Source organism: Neophocaena asiaeorientalis, unplaced genomic scaffold, assembly GCF_003031525.2.
Source record: "Neophocaena asiaeorientalis asiaeorientalis breed wild unplaced genomic scaffold, Neophocaena_asiaeorientalis_V1.1 scaffold147, whole genome shotgun sequence".
Lineage (NCBI taxonomy): Eukaryota > Metazoa > Chordata > Mammalia > Artiodactyla > Phocoenidae > Neophocaena > Neophocaena asiaeorientalis.
In genome coordinates this window covers 4,667,536-4,685,767 of record NW_020173758.1, presented here as the reverse complement: position 1 = coordinate 4,685,767, position 18,232 = coordinate 4,667,536, and the positions used below count along the sequence as shown (strand labels likewise).

Here is an 18,232-nt window from a genome sequence, read left to right as displayed (position 1 = left end):
GATTCTGTCCTCATCACCCTGCCACTGACTTAAAAGAGGAGTTCCCTAACATACTACAGTAACAGAAGAAAACAGAGGATGAGTACAAATCTTAAGGACAGTGCATTCTTTCTTCCTACTCTAAGACTTCATTGGGCTTCTAAAGGGTTATAAGTTATATATTATGTCTGCTCCAAAATAACTTTTTAGAACACAAGTTCTTTCTAAGTTGGAAATTTATCATCAAACGCTGTTATTCCTACTGTTTGGAAGTTTTATCTCTATCTTCTAATCTAGAATACAGTTTCCCATGGAAAGTAAATTGTAAATGGTGTTTCATGTCTGACCATAAGAGCTTGCATACTTGAAGTTTAGGACTAATGGACTCATGTGATCTATACTTCAAAATGCATTTATTTAACAAATACTGACCTTTGGTCAAGGGCAAACACTAAATTGGAGGATTTAGAAAATTGTTTTTGAGGGAAAATGAATCTCAGAATCAAGAATACACTTTAACCCGCAACTACATACTGGCAGGCATTGATGAGTTTGTCTTCATGATGAGGATGTGAGAGGACAGACCCTTATTAAACCTCTGAGTTCTTACTCCTACATGTCCTAGGTCAAGGCAAATCTCTAATCTCTGAAACAGAAAGTACTTCTTTAGAGTACTCACCTCAGATATTCTAACCTGGAGAATAAAGGATAATTTCCCATAAGGGGAACAGATGCCAGGAATGTGGGCTTCCTGATATAATTATTTACAATCGGGTCACCCTTAAGTATTTCTATGTAGGAGATTGCCAGTGTACACGTAGGTATATGAGCATGTGCATTTATCCTTTTTTTTATGAATGTGTATCTTTATTTTTTATTTTATTATTATTTTTAACATCTTTATTGGAGTATAATTGCTTTACAATGGTGTGTTAGTTTCTACTTTATAACAAAGTGTATCAGTTATAAATATACATATATCCCCATACCTCTTCCCTCTTGCATCTCCCTCCCTCCCACCCTCCCTATCCCACTCCTCTAGGTGGTCACAAAGCACTGAGTTGATCTCCCTGTGCTATGTGGCTGCTTCCCACTAGCTATCTATTTTACATTTGGTAGTGTATATATGTCCACGCCACTCTCTCACTTTGTGGCAGCTTACCCTTCCCCCTCCCCATATCCTCAAGTTCACTCTCCAGTAGGTCTGCATCTTTATTCCAGTCTTGCCCCTAGGTTCTTCATGACCATTGTTTTTTGTTTGTTCTTTAGATTCCATAGATATGTGTTAGCATATGCTATTTGTTTTTCTCTTTCTGACGTATTTCACTCTGTATGACAGACTCTATGTCCATCCACCTCACTACAAATAACTCAAATTCGTTCCTTTTATGGCAAGTAATATTCCATTGTATATATGTGCCACATCTTCTTTATCCATTCATCTGTCAATGGATGTTTAGGTTGCTTCCATGTCCTGGCTATTGTAAATAGAGCTGCAATGAACATTGTGGTACACGACTCTCTTTGAATTATGGTTTTCTCAGGGTATATGCCCAGTAGTGGGATTGCTGGGTTGTATGGCAGTTCTATTTTTAGTTATTTAAGGAAACTCCATACTGTTCTCCACAGTGCCTGTATCAATTTACATTCACACCAACAGTTCAGGAGGGTTCCCTTTTCTCCACACCCTCTCCAGCATTTATTGTTTGTAGATTTTTTGATGATGGCCATTCTGACCGGTGTGAGATGATATCTCATTGTAGTTTTCATTTGCATTTCTATACTGATTAATGATGTTGAGCATTCTTTCGTGTGTTTGTTGGCAATCTGGATACCTTCGTTGGAGAAATATCTATTTAGGTCTTCTGCCCATTTTTGGATTGGGTTGTTTGTTTTTTTGACATTGAGCTGCATGAGCTGCTTGTAAATTTTGGAAATTGATCCTTTGTCAGTTGCTTCAAAATATTTTCTCACATGCTGACGGTTGTCTTTTCATCTTATTTATGGTTTCCTTTGCTGTGCAAAAGCTTTTAAGTTTCATTAGGTCCCATTTATTTATTTTTGTTTTTATTTCCATTTCTCTAGGAGGTGGGTCAAAAAGGATCTTGCTGTGATTCATGTCATAGAGTGTTCTGCCTATGTTTTCCTCTACGAGTTTTACAGTGTCTAGCCTTACATTTAGGTCTTTAATCCATTTTGAGTTTATTTTTGTGTATGGTGTTAGGGAGTGTTCTAATTTCATTCTTTTACATGTATCTGTCCAGTTTTCCCAGCAACACTTATTGAAGAGGCTGTCTTTTCTCCACTGTACATTCTTGCCTCCTTTATCAAAGATAAGGTGACCATATGTACGTGGGTTTATCTCTGGGCTTCCTATCCTGTTCCACTGATCTATATTTCTGTTTTTGTGCCAGTACCACACTGTCTTGATTACTGTAGCTTTGTAGTATAGTCTGAAGTCAGGGAGCCTGATTCCTGCCACTTCATTTTTCTTTCTCAAGATTGCTTTGGCTATTTGGGGTCTTTTGTGTTTCCATACAAATTCTGAAATTTTTTGTTCTAGTTCTGTGAAAAATTCCAGTGGTAGTTTGATAGGGATTGCATTGAATCTGTACATTGCTTTGGGTAGTAGAGTCATTTTCACAATGTTGATTCTTCCAATCCAAGAACATGGTATATCTCTCCATCTGTTTGTATCATCTTTAATTTCTTTCATCAGTGTCTTATACTTTTCTACATATAGGTCTTTTCTCTCCTAAGGCACGTTTATTCCTAGGTATTTTATTCTTTTTGCTGCAGTGGTAAATGGGAGTGTTTTCTTTTTCTTTTTTCTTCTTTTTGCGGTACGCGGGCCTCTCACTGTTGTGGCCTCTCCCATTGCGGAGCACAGGCTCAAGACCCGCAGGCTCAGCGGCCATAGCTTACGGGCCTAGCCACTCCGCGGCATGTGGGATCCTTCCGGATCGGGGCATACACCCATGTCCCCTGCATCGGCAGGCGGACTCTCAAGCACTGCGCCACCAGGGAAGCCCGGGAGTGTTTTCTTAATTTTACCCTCAGATTTTTCATCATTAGTGTATAGGAATGGAAGAGATTTCTGTGCATTAATTTTGTATCCTGCTACTTTACCAAATTCATTGATTAGCTCTAGTAGTTTTCTGGTAGCATCTTTAGGAGTCTCTATGTGTAGTATCATGTCATCTGAAAACAGAGACAGCTTTACTTCTTCTTTTCTGATTTGGATTCCTTTTATTCCTTTTTCTTCTATGATTGCTATGGCTAAGACTTCCAAAACTATTTTGAATAATAGTGGTGAGAGTGGGCAACTTTGTCTTCTTCCTGATCTTAGTGGAAATGGTTTCAGTTTTTCACCACTGAGGATGATGCTGGCTGTGGGTTTGTCATATATGGCCTTTATTATGTTGAGGAAAGTTCCCTCTATGCCTACTTTCTGCCTTGTCATATATGGCCTTTATTATGTTGAGGAAAGTTCCCTCTATGCCTACTTTCTGCAGGGTTTTTATCATAAATGGGTGTTGAATTTTGTCGGAAGCTTTCTCTGCATTTACTGAGATGATCATATGGTTTTTCTCCTTCAATTTGTTAATATGGTGTATCACATTGATTGATTTATGTATACTGAAGAATCCTTGCATTGCTGGGAGAAACCCCACTTCATCATGATGTATGATCCTTTTAATGTGCTCTTGGATTCTGTTTGCCAGTATTCTGTTGAGGATTTTTGCATCTATGTTCATCAGCGATATTAGCCTACAGTTTTCTTTCTTTGTGACATCTTTGTCTGTTTTCAGTATCAGAGTGATGGTGGCCTCGTAGAATGAGTTTGGGAGTGTTCCTCCCTCTGCCACATTTTGGAAGAGTTTGAGAAGGATAGGTGTTAACTCTTCTCTAAATGTTTGATAGAATTCACCTGTGAAGCCATCTGGTCCTGGGCTTTTGTTTGTTGGAAGATTTTAAATCACAGTTTCAACTTCAGTGCTTGTGATTGGTCTGTTCATATTTTCTATTTCTTCCTGATTCAGTCTTGGCATGTTGTGCATTTCTAAGAATTTGTCCATTTCTTCCAGATTGTCCATTTTATTGGCATAGAGTTGCTTGTAGTAATCTCTCATGATCCTTTGTATTTCTGCAGTGTCAGTTGTTACATCTCCATTTTCATTTCTAATTCTATTGATCTGGGTCTTCTCCTTTTTTTTCTTAATGAGTCTGGCTAATGATTTATCAATTTTGTTTATCTTCTCAAAGAACCAGCTTTTAGTTTTATTGATCTTTGCTATCATTTCCTTTATTTCTTTTTCATTTATTTCTCATCTGATCTTTATGATTTCTTTCCTTCTGCTAACTTTGGGGATTTTATGTTCTTCTTTCTCTAATTGCTTTAGGTGCAAGGTTAGCATCTTTATTTGAGATGTTTCTTGTTTCTTAAGGTAGGATTGTATTGCTATAAACTTCCCGCTTAGAACTGCTTTTGCTGCATCCCATAGGTTTTGGGTTGTCGTGTTTTCATTGTCATTTGTTTCTAGGTATTTTTTGATTTCTTCAGTGATCTCATGGTTATTAAGTAGTGTACTGTTTAGCTTCAATGTGTTTGTATTTTTTACAGATTTTTTCCTGTAACTGATATCTAGTCTGATAGTGTTGTGGTCGGAAAAGATACTTGATACAATTTCAATTTTCTTAAATTTACCAAGGCTTGATTTGTGACCCAAGATATGATCTATCCTGGAGAATGTTCCATGAGTACTTGAGAAGAAATATTCTGCTGTGTTTGGATGGAATGTCCTATAAATATCAATTAAGTCCATCTTGTTTAATGTATCATTTAAAGCTTGTGTTTCCTTATTTATTTTCATTTTGGATGATCTGTCCATTGGTTAAACAGGGGTGTTAAAGTCTCCTACTATGATTGTGTTACTGTCAATTTCCCCTTTTATGGCTGTTAGTATTTTCCTTATGTATTGAGGTGCTCCTATGTTGGGTGCATAAATATTTACAATTGTTTTATCTTCTTCTTGGATTGATTCCTTGATCATTATGTAGTATGCTTCCTATCTATTGTAATAGTCTTTGTTTTAAAGTCTATTTTGTCTGATATGAGAATTGCTACTCCAGCTTTCTTTTGATTTCCATTTGCATGGAATATCTTTTTCCATCCCCTCACCTTCAGTCTGTATGTGTCCCTAGGTCTGAAGTGGGTCTCTTGTGTACAGCGTATATACGTGTCTTGTTTTTTTATCCATTCAGCCAGTCTACGTCTTTTGGTTGGAGCATTTAATCCATTTACATTTAAGGTGGTTATCGATATGTATGTTCCTATTACCATTTTCTTAATTGTTTTGGGTTTGTTATTGTAGGTCTTTTCCTTCTCTCGTGGTTCCTGCCTACAGAAGTTCCTTTAGCATTTGTTGTAAAGGTGGTTTGGTGGTGCTGAACCCTCTTAAGTTTTGCTTCTCTGTAAAGGTTTTAATTTCTCTGTCAAATCTGAATGAGATACTTGCTGGGTAGAGTAATCTTGGTTGTAGGTTTTTCCTCTTCATCACTTTAAATATGTCATTCCACTCCCTTCTGGCTTGCAGAGTTTCTGCTGAAAGATCAGCTGTTAACCTTATGGGGATTCCCTTCTGAGTTATTTGTTGTTTTTCCCTTGCTGCTTTTAATATGTTTTCTTTTTATTTAATTTTTGATAGTTTGATTAATATGTGTCTTGGCATGTTTCTCCTTGGATTTATCCTGTATGGGATTCTCTGTGCTTCCTGGACTTAGATTAACTATTTCCTTTACCATATTAGGGAAGTTTTCAACTATAATCTCTTCAAATATTTTCTCAGTCCCTTTCTTTTTCTCTTTTTCTTCTGGGACCCCTATAATTCAAATGTTGGTGTGCTTAATGTCGTCCCAGAGGTCTCTGAGACTTTCCTCAATTCTTTTCATTCCTCTTTCTTTATTCTGCTCTGCAGTAGTTATTTCCACTATTTTATCTTCCAGGTCATTTATCCGTTCCTCTGCCTCAGTTATTCTGCTATTGATCCCTTCCAGAGAATTTTTAATTTCATTTATTGTGTTGTTCATACTGTTTGTTTGCTCTTTAGTTCTTCTAGGTCTTTGTTAAACATTTCTTGTATTTTCTCCATTCTATTTCCAAGATTTTGGATCATCTTTACTATCATTATTCTGAATTCTTTTTCAGGTAGACTGCCTATTTCCTCTTCATTTGTTAGGTCTGGTGGGTTTTTGCCTTGCTCCTTCATCTGCTGTGTGTTTCTCTGTCTTCTCATTTTGCTTAACTTACTATGTTTGGGGTCTCCTTTTCACAGGCTTCAGGTTTGTAGTTCTTGTTGTTTTGGGGTTTTGCCCCTAGTGGCTAAGGTTGGTTCAGTGGGTTGTGTAGGCTTCCTGGTGGAGGGGACTAGTGCCTGTGTTCTGGTGGATGAGGCTGGATCTTGTTGTTCTGGTGGACAGGTCCACATCTGGTGGTGTGTTTTGGGCTGTCTGTGGCCTTAATATTTTAGGTAGCCTCTCTGCTAATGGGTGGGGTTGTGTTCCTGTCTTGCTAGTTGTTTGGCATAGGGTGTCCAGCACTGTAGCTTGCTGGTCATTGAGTGGAGCTGGGTCTTGGTGTTGAGATGGAGATCTCTGGGAGATTTTCACCGTTTGATATTACGTGGAGCTGGGAGGTCTCTTGTGGACCAGTGTCCTGAACTTGTCTCTTCCACCTCAGAGGCAGAGCCCTGATGCCTGGCTGGAGCACCAAAAGCCTGTCATCCACATGGCTCAGAATAAAAGGGAGAAAAAAAAGGAAGAAAGAAAGAAGAAGATAAAATGAAATAAAATAAAATAAGAAAGTTATTAAAATAAAAAATAATTTAAAAAAATTTTTAAAGTAATAAAAAAAAAAGAAAGAGAGCAACCAAAGCAAAAAACAAATCTACCAATGATAACAGGAGCTAAAAACGATACTAAAAAAACCAAACAAACAAAAACGGACAGACAGAATCCTAGGACAAATGGTAAAAGCAAAGCTATACAGAAACATACACATACACACTCACAAAAAGAGAAAAAGTGGATAAAATAATAAATCTTGCTCTCAAAGTCCACCTCCTCAATTTGTGATGATCCTTTGTCTATTCAGGTATTCCACAGATTCCCGGTACATCCAGTTGATTGTGGAGATTTAGTCTGCTGCTCCTGAGGCTGCTGGGAGAGATTTCCCTTTCTCTTCTTTGTTCTCATAGCTCCTGGGGTTCAGTTTTGGATTTGGCCCCGTCTCTGCGTGTAGGTCACCTGAGGGTGTCTGTTCTTCGCTCAGACAGGACAGAGTTAAAGGAGTAGCTGATTCACGGACTCTGGCTCACTCAGGCCAGGGGGAGGGAGGGGTACAGAGTGTGTGGTGAGCCTGCGGCGGCAGAGGCCAGTGTAACATTACAACAGCCTGAGGTGCCATGTGTTCTCCCAGGGAAGTTGTCCCTGGGTCACGGGACCCTGCCAGTGGCAAGCTGCACAGGCTCCCGGGAGGGGAGGTGTGGATAATGACCTGTGCTTGCACACAGGCTTCTTGGTGGCTGCAGCAGCAGACTTAGCGTCTCATGCCCATCTCTGAGGTCCGCGTTGTTAGCTGTGGCTTGTGCCCATCTCTGGAGCTCGTTTAGGCAGTGCTCTTAATCCCCTCTCCTCATGCACCAGTAAACAAAGAGGCAAGAAAAAGTCTCTTGCCTCTTCGACAGCTCCAGACCTTTTCCCAGACTCCCTCCGGGCTAGCTGGGGCGCACTAGCCCCCTTCAGGCTGTGTTCACACAGCCAACCCCAGTCCTCTCCCTGGGATCTGACCTTCGAAGCCCGAGCCTCAGGTCCCAGTGCCTGCCCACCCCAGCAGGTGAACAGACAAGCCTCTCGGCCTGGTGAGTGCCGGTCGGCCCTGATCCTCTGTGCAGGAATCTCTCCGTTTTGCCCTCCGCACCCCTGTGGCTGCACTCTCCTCCGTGGCTCCAAAGCTTCCCCCCTCCGCCTCCCGCAGTCTCCGCCCGCGAAGGGGCTCCCTAGTGTGGAAAGTGGAAACTTTTCCTCCTTCACAGCTCCCTCCCACTGGTGCAGGTCCCGTCCCTATTCTTTTGTCTCTGTTTTTTCTTTTTAATTTTGCCCTACCCAGGTACGTGGGGAGTTTCTTGCCTTTTGGGAGTTCTGAGGTCTTCTGCCAGCATTCAGTAGGTGTTCTGTAGGAGTTGTTCCGCATGTAGATGTATTTCTGGGGAGGAAGGTGATCTGCACGTCTTACTCCTCCGCCATCTTGAAGCTCCTCCTGCGTTTATCCTTATAATCTTGGTGTCCATGAATGTAAAATTTTTTAAATATTTATTTATTTATTTATTTATGTTTGGCTGCATTGGGTCTTCGTTGCTGCACGCAGGCTTTCTCTAGTTGTGGCGAGCGGGGTCTACTCTTTGCTGCGGTGTGCAGGTTTCTCATTACAATGGCTTCTCTTGTGGAGCATGGCCTCTAGGCACACGGGCTTCAGTACTCGTGGCACACAGGTACTGTGTGCCAATGACTGTGTTGTATAACCTTTGGCAAGTTTTGAGTTTCAGTGGGCTCATTCACAAAATGAGGGTAAATCATAAGATCCAGATTGCTGTGAGCTTCAGATGAGTTAAAACATATGAAGTGGTTAGAACATTGCCTGGCACAAATCAGTCCCACAATAAAAGTTAGTTTAACACACTATAATATTATCACTATCATTATTACTACTACTACTACAAGAGCAGTGCATTTAAAATATGATGTAATATGGATAACTCATAAGAACTGTATGTCTATGATTAGAATGAAATCCATAGGGTGTTTTATAAAGTGTCTTTCTGAAAGAAACAAATGAGGGGAAAATAATTCAGTTTCACAAAATCTTTGCTAGAAAGGGTAATGAAAATGGATGATTATAACAGTAGTAACAGGAGAAATCTGGCTCTATTCTTAGCAGTGTGTCTGTATTAACAAACTAAATATTCACAAAGACCATACGAGGTTAGTACTGTTATCTAATTTACAAATGAGGAAACTAAGCATAGAGAGGTTAATTAAATAGCAAGGAAGGGGGGCAATCAAGATTCAACTCCATGCTGCCTTGTTCTACAGCATCTTGATATGACTATGATACTATAAATTTCTTCACTCACTCACTCACCGAAAGGTTAAATTGCTAACTTGCCATATCCCAAGGATTGTGTTTAGAATTATGGATAACTTAAGATACAACTACCTTCCTTGAGAAGCTCACAGACTCATTGGGAATAAATACAAATAAACACACAGTTAGTGACCTACACACAGGTAGGTGTCAATTACTGAATACTTATTATATGTTAGGCACTTTCCTAAGTGTTTTACATTGATTAGTTATCCTAACTTAATTCTTACAGCAACTCTTACAGAACCAGGTTCTATTATCATTTCAGTCTTATAAATTAAAAAACAAAAAAAACCCTGAGGCTTAGAAGGACTAAATATAGGCTTTTGATTTCTTTGCTACACTGACTGTGGTATCTTATATTCTTTAAGAGTTCAGTTAGAACACTGTGAGCAAACAGAAGAAAGAGGACTCAGCATGTGGGGCAGAGGCGGTGGGCATCATTTTGAATTGTATCTTGAAAAACAAACAGTAACTCTTCTGTCTGAAAGTGGGAAGGGCATACCAGACAGAAGAAAAAGCATATGCAAAATCATGAGAGCAAGAAATAGCCTAGAATATTCAGATAAAAGAGGTAGTTCTATGCAAGTGGAGAGCAGGGGTATTACAAGTCGGGAGTAAGAGGTGAGTCATATACGGTACGCTGGCCCCAGACTGAGAAGTTCTCTATATATCATGCAAAGGAGTCTGCACTTTGTTCTGTAGGAAGTGAGGAGCCAGGGAAGGATCTTAAGAATCTGAGTAAAGAGATCAGATATATACATCTTTATGCAACATAATTAGCAGCAGTGTGGAGGCTGCACTGGAAGAAGTAATTATATGCACAGGGTCCAAAAGCTTTGCAGCTACAAAAGGGATGCACTACAAGAGATGTAGAGTGAGACTTCATAAACAAAATATTATAACTTATAAATAGAATTCTTGAAGGCTGCTATTACACAAAGGACCTTAAAAAAAGATTATACTATTTGTTTTTTTTTACTTTTTCAGAGTAAACTGTCTTTTTGCAGAGCCTTGTCCTAGGAGTCAGGAGACTCAGATTCTAGATCTGTCCTTGCATCATTAAACAACTAACAGTGTTTCATATATTGATATAAGATAAAGTGGCCATTTGCTCTTATTTGGAAAACAAATGAAATTATTTTTTTGGAATCTTCAGAAGAAATGTGAACACAAAATATTGTTATCATGTTTTTAACTAGTTGTTTTCTTTATTAGCAAACTGAGGCTCTTCTTTTCCAAATATATTTCTTTATAATTTTTAAACTAAAAACCTAAAGTGTTCCTATTTTAATAAGCACAACTGTTAAGATACAAGTTACTGGTATTCAGGTTAATTTGAATTCATATAGAACAAGTGAAGGATAGATAAGATGCAATGTCTTACTCAAAATGGCTGAAAAACTAGAAGTCAATTCAGTTAAGATTCTCTAAGTTGAGTGTCAAAGTGAACAATTCAGTTAATATTCTCTAACTTGAGTGTCAAAGTGAACAAGAAGCAGTTCCAAAAGTTCAAAAAAGCAACTATATTCAAGAAAATGTTCATTAAATACTTACCTTAGTAATAATCCTATAAGTAATGAATGTTTCAATTGTAGTAACATGGCTTTCAGGTTCATCAACTGTAATGAAAAGATCTTTCAAATCTGGCTCATCTTCAAACTTGACTTGGTTTATCATTGATAAAGGGGATGTTGGCATCACAGGGCTGAAGGAATTCATGTCCATCAATGAGGCATCCTAGGAATAAAACAATCAAAAATTAATATCTATAAGGAATAAAAAGTTAAAATCCTCTTTTTCTTAGGCATGACAAATACTAATCAAATATGTCAAGAACAAAAAGGATAACTGGACTCCTGCTTAAATAAGGTATATGGAACATGTATTTTTATCTCTGCTTCTTCTCAAAATCCCACTTTAAAAATGACAGTAAAGAAACAAAGACAGAACAAGACAAAAAGTCATAAAAAGGCATTAAACCCTCAAGGTAAAAAGAAAAGACTAAGCAAACAAAGTTAACTACTTTTTTGGAAACTGGAAATCTGATGGTTGAGTGGTAACTGAAAAGCAGTGCAGAAACAGCTAAAGTAAATGTAGGAGAGAATGGTAGACCAGGAAAAAGAAGGCACATTTATGACACAGGATCACAGCGACACTCAAGAATTAGAGGTGCCAGGAACCTGTGGATATAGAATGCTGGAAGAGTTAAACCAGAGGATTGGTTAAAAAGCTCATAAAACAAAAAAGGAGTTAGTACCTCAGATTCCCTCACCTACCCCCATGCAATCAGGTGACTTTTCTTCCCCAATTTTGCCAAAAACCTGGAAATTTGCTTTCTGGAGTGTCTCTGAACTCAAGGGCACCAGGCAGGATGGAGGGAGAGAGAGGCCCTATGAAAATACAGATATCAAGGGAAAGTCCTACATACTAGAGGAAATGATATCCAGCCCTTTCCCCTCATTTGGCCCCAAGAACGTGGGCAGCAAGATGTTGAATGTCTACTCAGCTTGTCAGTACCTGGTGCGGGAACTACCGAACATCTCAACATGTGGAAAGCCTCTGATGTGAAAGATTCACAAATAAAGAAACAAAGAGAATACAGGAAGCAGACAGAATAGAGAATATAATGCTTTAAAAATAGATGAACTCATTAGCGATAAGAATGATATCAAATTCATGAATAAAACAGGTGTTATTTTTCAAAACAATTCAGAGAACAACAGGAAAACCAATAAAAAAGGAGGCTCATGAAAGTTGAAATATGATGGAAGGATAAAAACTCAACCAGAAGTTCAAAAGATTTAACTTGAGAACTAAGCTGAACCAAAAGAACATGGGATGGAAAAGGAGAGAGAAGTATTTTTAAAAATTAAAGGATCCAGGTAGAGAGCACCTGAATGAACAGAATTCCAGAAAATGAAGAAGGAAAATGTCCTCTGAATTGAAGTAATTCCAGGTTGACAGGGCCTAGCAGGCCTCCTCAAAATGAAGAGGACAGTAGTGGGGTGGGTAGTATCCCTACAAGCATCTATCACCATGCCATTTCATAACAGTAGGGATTTTCAATTCCTAAAAGCTTCCAGAGACATTATAAACAGGTAAAATACAATAGGAATGGCTTCAGATTTCTCAGTGGTAACACTGGTAACTAAATGATAATAAAATAGTATCTTCAAAATTTTTAGAGGAAAATATTTCCTACCTAGAATTATACATAGCCAAACTGTCATTCAAGTATACAGGTAGAATGAAGCCATTTCAGATAGGAAAGATTTCAAAAACTGACTTTCCATGTACCCATTCTTACACATTCTTTGGAAGACTCTTCACTTTTCCAAAATAAGAGCATATACCAAGAAAGAAGAAATATGATCTGAAAGTAAGAGATTCAACACAGAAGAGAACTAAAGGAAATTTCTTGGATGACAGTGAAAGAACAGACTTAGAGAACAACCTATACAGACTAGAGCAGAAAGACTCCGGGGGGCAAGGAGATGAAGAGGGAAAGAATAAAGGAAGAGAGGGAGGAAGGAACGAGAAAGAGCAAAAGAAAAAGGGAAAGAGAATGAGGGAAGGAGGGAAGGGAGGAGGGAAGTGGGGAGGGAGGGAGGCTGACAGAATACCTGATACATTTAAGCATAATGAAAGGAAGCATGCTATATTAGATTTTGTAGATGAATTGATGCAAAAAAGCCAAGAGGCAGAGAAAACAAGAGAGGGAGAAAGGGAGGGCCTAAAATAAAGGAATGAATGAATGATGAACTCTAAAGAAAACAAAAGGTACAAGAATGAAAAATGTAATTATAGTTCATTACATGGCTTAACTGTGAATAAAAATAAATTGTTCTTAATACTGAATTTAACTAAAAATGGTGATACAGTTATATTAAGATAATGGGGGGAAAAACATATGTATATGTTTGAAGGGAGGAGACATTGCTTATAAAACAGTTTCAAACATGCCAATACCGTGAAGGAAAAGGAAGATGAGGAACTGTTCCAGACTGATGCAGACCAAAGAGACACAAGAGCCAAAGCAACATATGAACTTGGATTGGATTCTGTTCCAAAGGAGAAGAGCCTTTGTTTTTTCTCTCTGAATGGTATTATTGGGACAACTGAAAATTTTGAAAGGGTCTGTGGATTAGAATATAGTATTATGTCAATATTAATTTCCTGATTTGCATACTTATACTGTGATTATGCAGGAGAGTGTCCTTGTTTTCAAAAAATATACACAGATTTAATTAGGAGTAATAAAACATGTCTCTAATTTACTCAACTTGCACACACACACAGAGAAAACAAATGTTGTGAAATGGTAATAACTGGGAAATCTAGATTCTTTGTGGTATTCTTGCAACACTTCTCCAAGTTTGCAATTATTTCAAAATAAAAAGTATATTTATAGTTTTCAAAAGTCAAATCATCTAACAAGGCTTAAAATAAAATGAAACAAATTAAAAACAAAAAAGCAGCATCACATGCTCCACTATTGCTATTACCAGTTCATGCTCCTCAGAAGCAAATTCAGAAATCTATTAGCTATTTTTGCTCCTTGTTACCTTCCTTATTTCAAAATAACATATATTTTTTTTAATTTTTCAATTTTCATATTATCAGTAGGTTTCCTACTAAGGAGGATGAAGAGTATTTATTTAAGCCAAATAATTATATGAGTATAGACTCAGAGTCCTATTTTACTCAATGGGTTATAATCCATTAATATAATTTATTTTGATGTTCTAAGTGTCCAAAATTTGCCTAGTAGGAGCTCCTTAAAGCTGGCATCTGTGTGTTTTTGATATGTCTTCATTATTCCTTGAGCACTTTATTTTCTGGCATAGCAAGATGTTTCAGATTTATATTTTCCCTGCCCCAGTCATGGAATCACAGACATTTCTCCAAGGAGCCCTGGTTTCTTTTAGAGGAGACTGGTATTTAGAAAACAAGATATAAATGCTAGAAAATATATGTATATTAGGCATGATTTAGACCAAGGAATAGAGGACAAATTACAGTTGAGTTGATCAGACACACAAAAACATGGAGACAATAAATGTCTTGCAACAGAAGTTTAGTGAAACAAATTATGGTATATACCTACAATAGGATACAATAAAGTCTATCCGTATACTAGAATGCAATAAAGTGATTAATATATTAGAAGAATATATAGTAACTTGGAAAAAGATTCCCAGTATGGTATTAAGAGAAAATATTAGCTTATAAAATTTGTATTCAACTAGATTCTAATGCATGTACGTGTATTTATGTGTGTGTATGACAGAGGGGGATCAGAAGGTAGGAGAGAAAAAGTGAGAAATAGCACACTCACGATATGCGTGCACTCATGAACTTAGAAGCTATACCAAAAAGTTAACAGAAGTTATTCCAGGTGTTGGGATTGCTGTTGAATTTAATATTTTCCTGTCTGAGTTGCTGTATTTCCAAATATTCTAAAATAAACGTGCATCATTTTGAAAAAAGGTTTTTAATTGTTTAGAGTCAACACTGTATCTAACGTGTTCAGAAACAGTAAGAACTACTGTAAAAAAAAAAAAAACAGTAAAAACTACTGAAAAAACTACTGTAAAAAAAAAACAGTAAGTTAAAAGAGCTGTCTAGGGCCATTTGGCAGAAGACCTTGGATTACATATTTGATTATCTGTTATTTTTTCTTAATTCAAAGTTGTATAGTTAAATATGAAATTTAAAAATATGTCTGGAATCACATGAAAATGGGATTGTCAAAATAAATTATGGGATGCTAACACAATGGAATACTCAGCAGCCATTAAAACCAGAATTTAGAGGTTTCAAATAAATGTGCAATCAGCATGTACAAAAATCTCTCTCAATTATCATTTCATATAAACAGTAGTTTTTTAAGTTGATGGGCAAATGTGCTTTAAATTTCACTGACAGTGCATACAACCATGTGCTTTGGCGTTCTTTGTAGTCACCCTCTTAACTCACCACAACCCACTTCTTTTACCTACTACATAATTTAGCATTCTATTTCTTCTGCTTAAAATGCATCCTTTTGTAGAGTGGAAAAGATCTGCCTGAATTTATAAAGGCTCACAATTCCAATGGGTGTAGTGTGGTGTCATAAAAATATGCTTCAATATCTAGCAAAGGAAGAAAATTACAGGCTGAAATTTAGCAACATCCAAGATTTCAGTAGAAGGATGTAAATTACTATGAATCACTCAAAAACATTCTTAAAACCTCAATAAAAGTGACTATCCAAAGAGTTTTATATTCGCTTCAAAAAAAGGAAAGAAAATATACTGACAATACTTAAAAGATTTACATTTGGACACGAATAAGTAAAGACAATAAGTGTTTGCGAAGATCCAAAGAAGTAACTGACCAAAAAGAACTTCATTTAACTTTTTGTGGTTGATGCTTTTCAGGAGAAATGGATCGTTAAAATTTGTTCTTTCCAAACAAAGTTCTTACCTCCACAATAACTCATGCCTCTTTCTCCTGCTAGTTCTGTCTTTCTCCCCATCCTCAACCTCGTTTATACATTCGTTCATTCTTAGCATTTGGATATACATCCATTATCTTATGATATTTCACACAATGAAAATACATCTTTTCATTTTTTTTCTTCAAGAGATTAAAGCAGGAGAGAAATTATTTGCATGGTAAATCTCTACTTCTTAAATAACATTGAATACCTTTCTTATAGCTAGCATAGTGAAAACACACACTCACACAGGCACACACCAAAAAATCTTGGGATGGTTTCAGGCTGAGATTTGAATATGTATAATAGAGAAGTAAGCCAAATTGTCACAGGAAGTCATTGTCTTTTATCCTTACTGCAAACCAACACATTCACTGTAAGAGAAACCATTTAAGTGACTTTCCTGAAATGAATGGACATTAGCACTGTGCTAGCATAATACTGAAATTTATTGAAAAGTCACTTACAAATTAAGGGTAAGTTTTCTTTGTTCTTATTTTTGGTTTATTATAAGCATTTGTTGTGGGATGAACCATGTCCTCCCAAAATTCATATGTTGAGGTCCCCCAGTACCTCAGAATGCGACCTTATTTGGTGACAGGGTCTTTACAGAGGTAATCAAGTTAAAATGAGGTCACTGGAGTGGGTCCTGATGCAATATGACTGGTATCTGTATAAAAAAGGGGAAATTTGGACATAGACATTCATAGAGGGAAAACATGAGACACAGGGAGAAGACAGCCATCTACAAGCCAAGTGGAGAGACTGGGAACAGATCCTTCCCTCGCTGCCCTCAGAAGGAACCAATCCTGCTGACACCTTAATTTCAGATTCTAGCTTCCAGAACTGTGAGAAAATAAATTTCCGGCTGTTTAAGACACCTAGTCTGTGGTACTTTGTTATGGTAGCCCTAGCAAATGAACAGCATTTCTGTATATAGAGTGGTACATAATAAATATTTAAGGAAGGAAACAAGGATAAAAAGGAAGGAAGGAATTATAATTAAAATATTTCATCCTTGCTCCATTAATTTTTTTTACAGGTTAACAATCAACTTCAGTAATTTCTGAGAAATGTTTTTTGCCTCCCACTTTTAATGCTATTGGATGGTTCCAAAGTTCTACTATTGAAATAAATAAAATACAGAGCTGAAATTTAAAACAAACAATGACTTGCCAATATTTGAGTGCTCAGGAAATAAACTTCAAAAGAAACAGGTTAAAAGGTGAGATATGATCTCTCTAAGAGGTGTCCTTCCTTAATATCCTTCACTAAGATGCTACTCGGGAACATCTCATAAATATAACATGAATTACTCTGATAATACTAAATTGCAACCACCATCTGTGCACAAACAGCTATTTTCTTTTTACAAGTAGAGGGAAAAAAATCAATGTGAGAAGTGTGATAAATCAGAATACTGGCATGAAAAGGCCATGCAAATAAAATTGCTGATGTACAAGAAACACGTACACCAAGAGACATCTGGTAAAAAGCAACTTAAAGTGGAAGGAGTTTGAGAAACCATGTTGTTATGAGGGACACTCATCTTGATGGGCCTAAATTTAGACTTACCAGCTGTGTTTTGGTTTACAACTCCTTCCAATCTGCCTGCTTATAATAATAATAAAAAATTAGAAAGGCCTTCTGTGGAACACTGTTGAAAATGTGATTGGGGGAAAAGCCAGCCTATGTCGTGTTCTATAAAGGGGCACACAACACTCAATAATCTTGTTTGACATAATTTCCAGTGCTATGTCGTATATATACCCTTGTATGCATATATCATAATCTATTTATTCATTTTTCTGTTTCTATTTTCTAACAGTGTTGCTTTGAATATACTTGGACTTTTTCAGGTTTTGTGCACTATGAAGTTATATACTGACCACAGAAACGTTTCACATAATTTTGTTTGACATAATTTTCCACTCTGGCAAAAAAAAAAAAAAAACTGGTATATTAAAAGAAAAAGTCTCTGTAGTTAGGCAGAACTAAACTTAATTCAAGTTTACATATATATACAGCTGTGTGAACCTGGTCAAGTCACGTTACTTTTCTGAGATTCAGTAACATCAGAGAGGTCATATCTCACCTTGGATCACAGAGGATAAAAAGAGATGAATACATGTGGGGTATACATTGTCTCCTTGAAACCTTCATGTGAATTATATAAACCTTATCACAACCCCATAGAGTATGTTCTATTTCTTTCCCTTTTTTAAACCAGCTAGCAATACTGTTGAGTAGGTACTCTTTTACCTCTTGTTTTCCAATGAGGAAATAGGTTAAATCACTTGTTCAAACTCTTAACTGCTATTAAGTAGAGGAACCAGCATTTGACCACCACCTAACTGCCAGTAAGTCAAACGTACTGGGAGTTGTCACTGAATTCAATTTTCAGTTTCCCACAAAATTAAACAGAAATCTAAAGCAAGAATAAATCAATCTCTATGGTTAAAATATAGTCATGTAGTGGACAAAACCGAAGGAAGTACAAAAACATTCAAGGCAGCCCATAAGAATGGATAGATAAATTGTGGTATATGCATACAAGGGTATATATA

The 18,232-nt window shown here is 37.1% G+C and overlaps 1 protein-coding gene across 2 annotated transcripts in view; it reads right to left on the bottom strand.

Annotated features, from left to right (window-relative positions):
- Nucleotides 1–18,232, bottom strand: part of SNX7 (sorting nexin 7) — a 100,241-nt gene that overhangs the window by 64,658 nt on the left and 17,351 nt on the right. For both annotated transcript variants that reach the window (XM_024751301.1, XM_024751302.1), the window contains exon 2: nt 10,739–10,921. In XM_024751301.1, the coding sequence (XP_024607069.1) occupies nt 10,739–10,921 (183 nt within the window). The remainder of the gene's footprint in view (nt 1–10,738; nt 10,922–18,232) is intronic.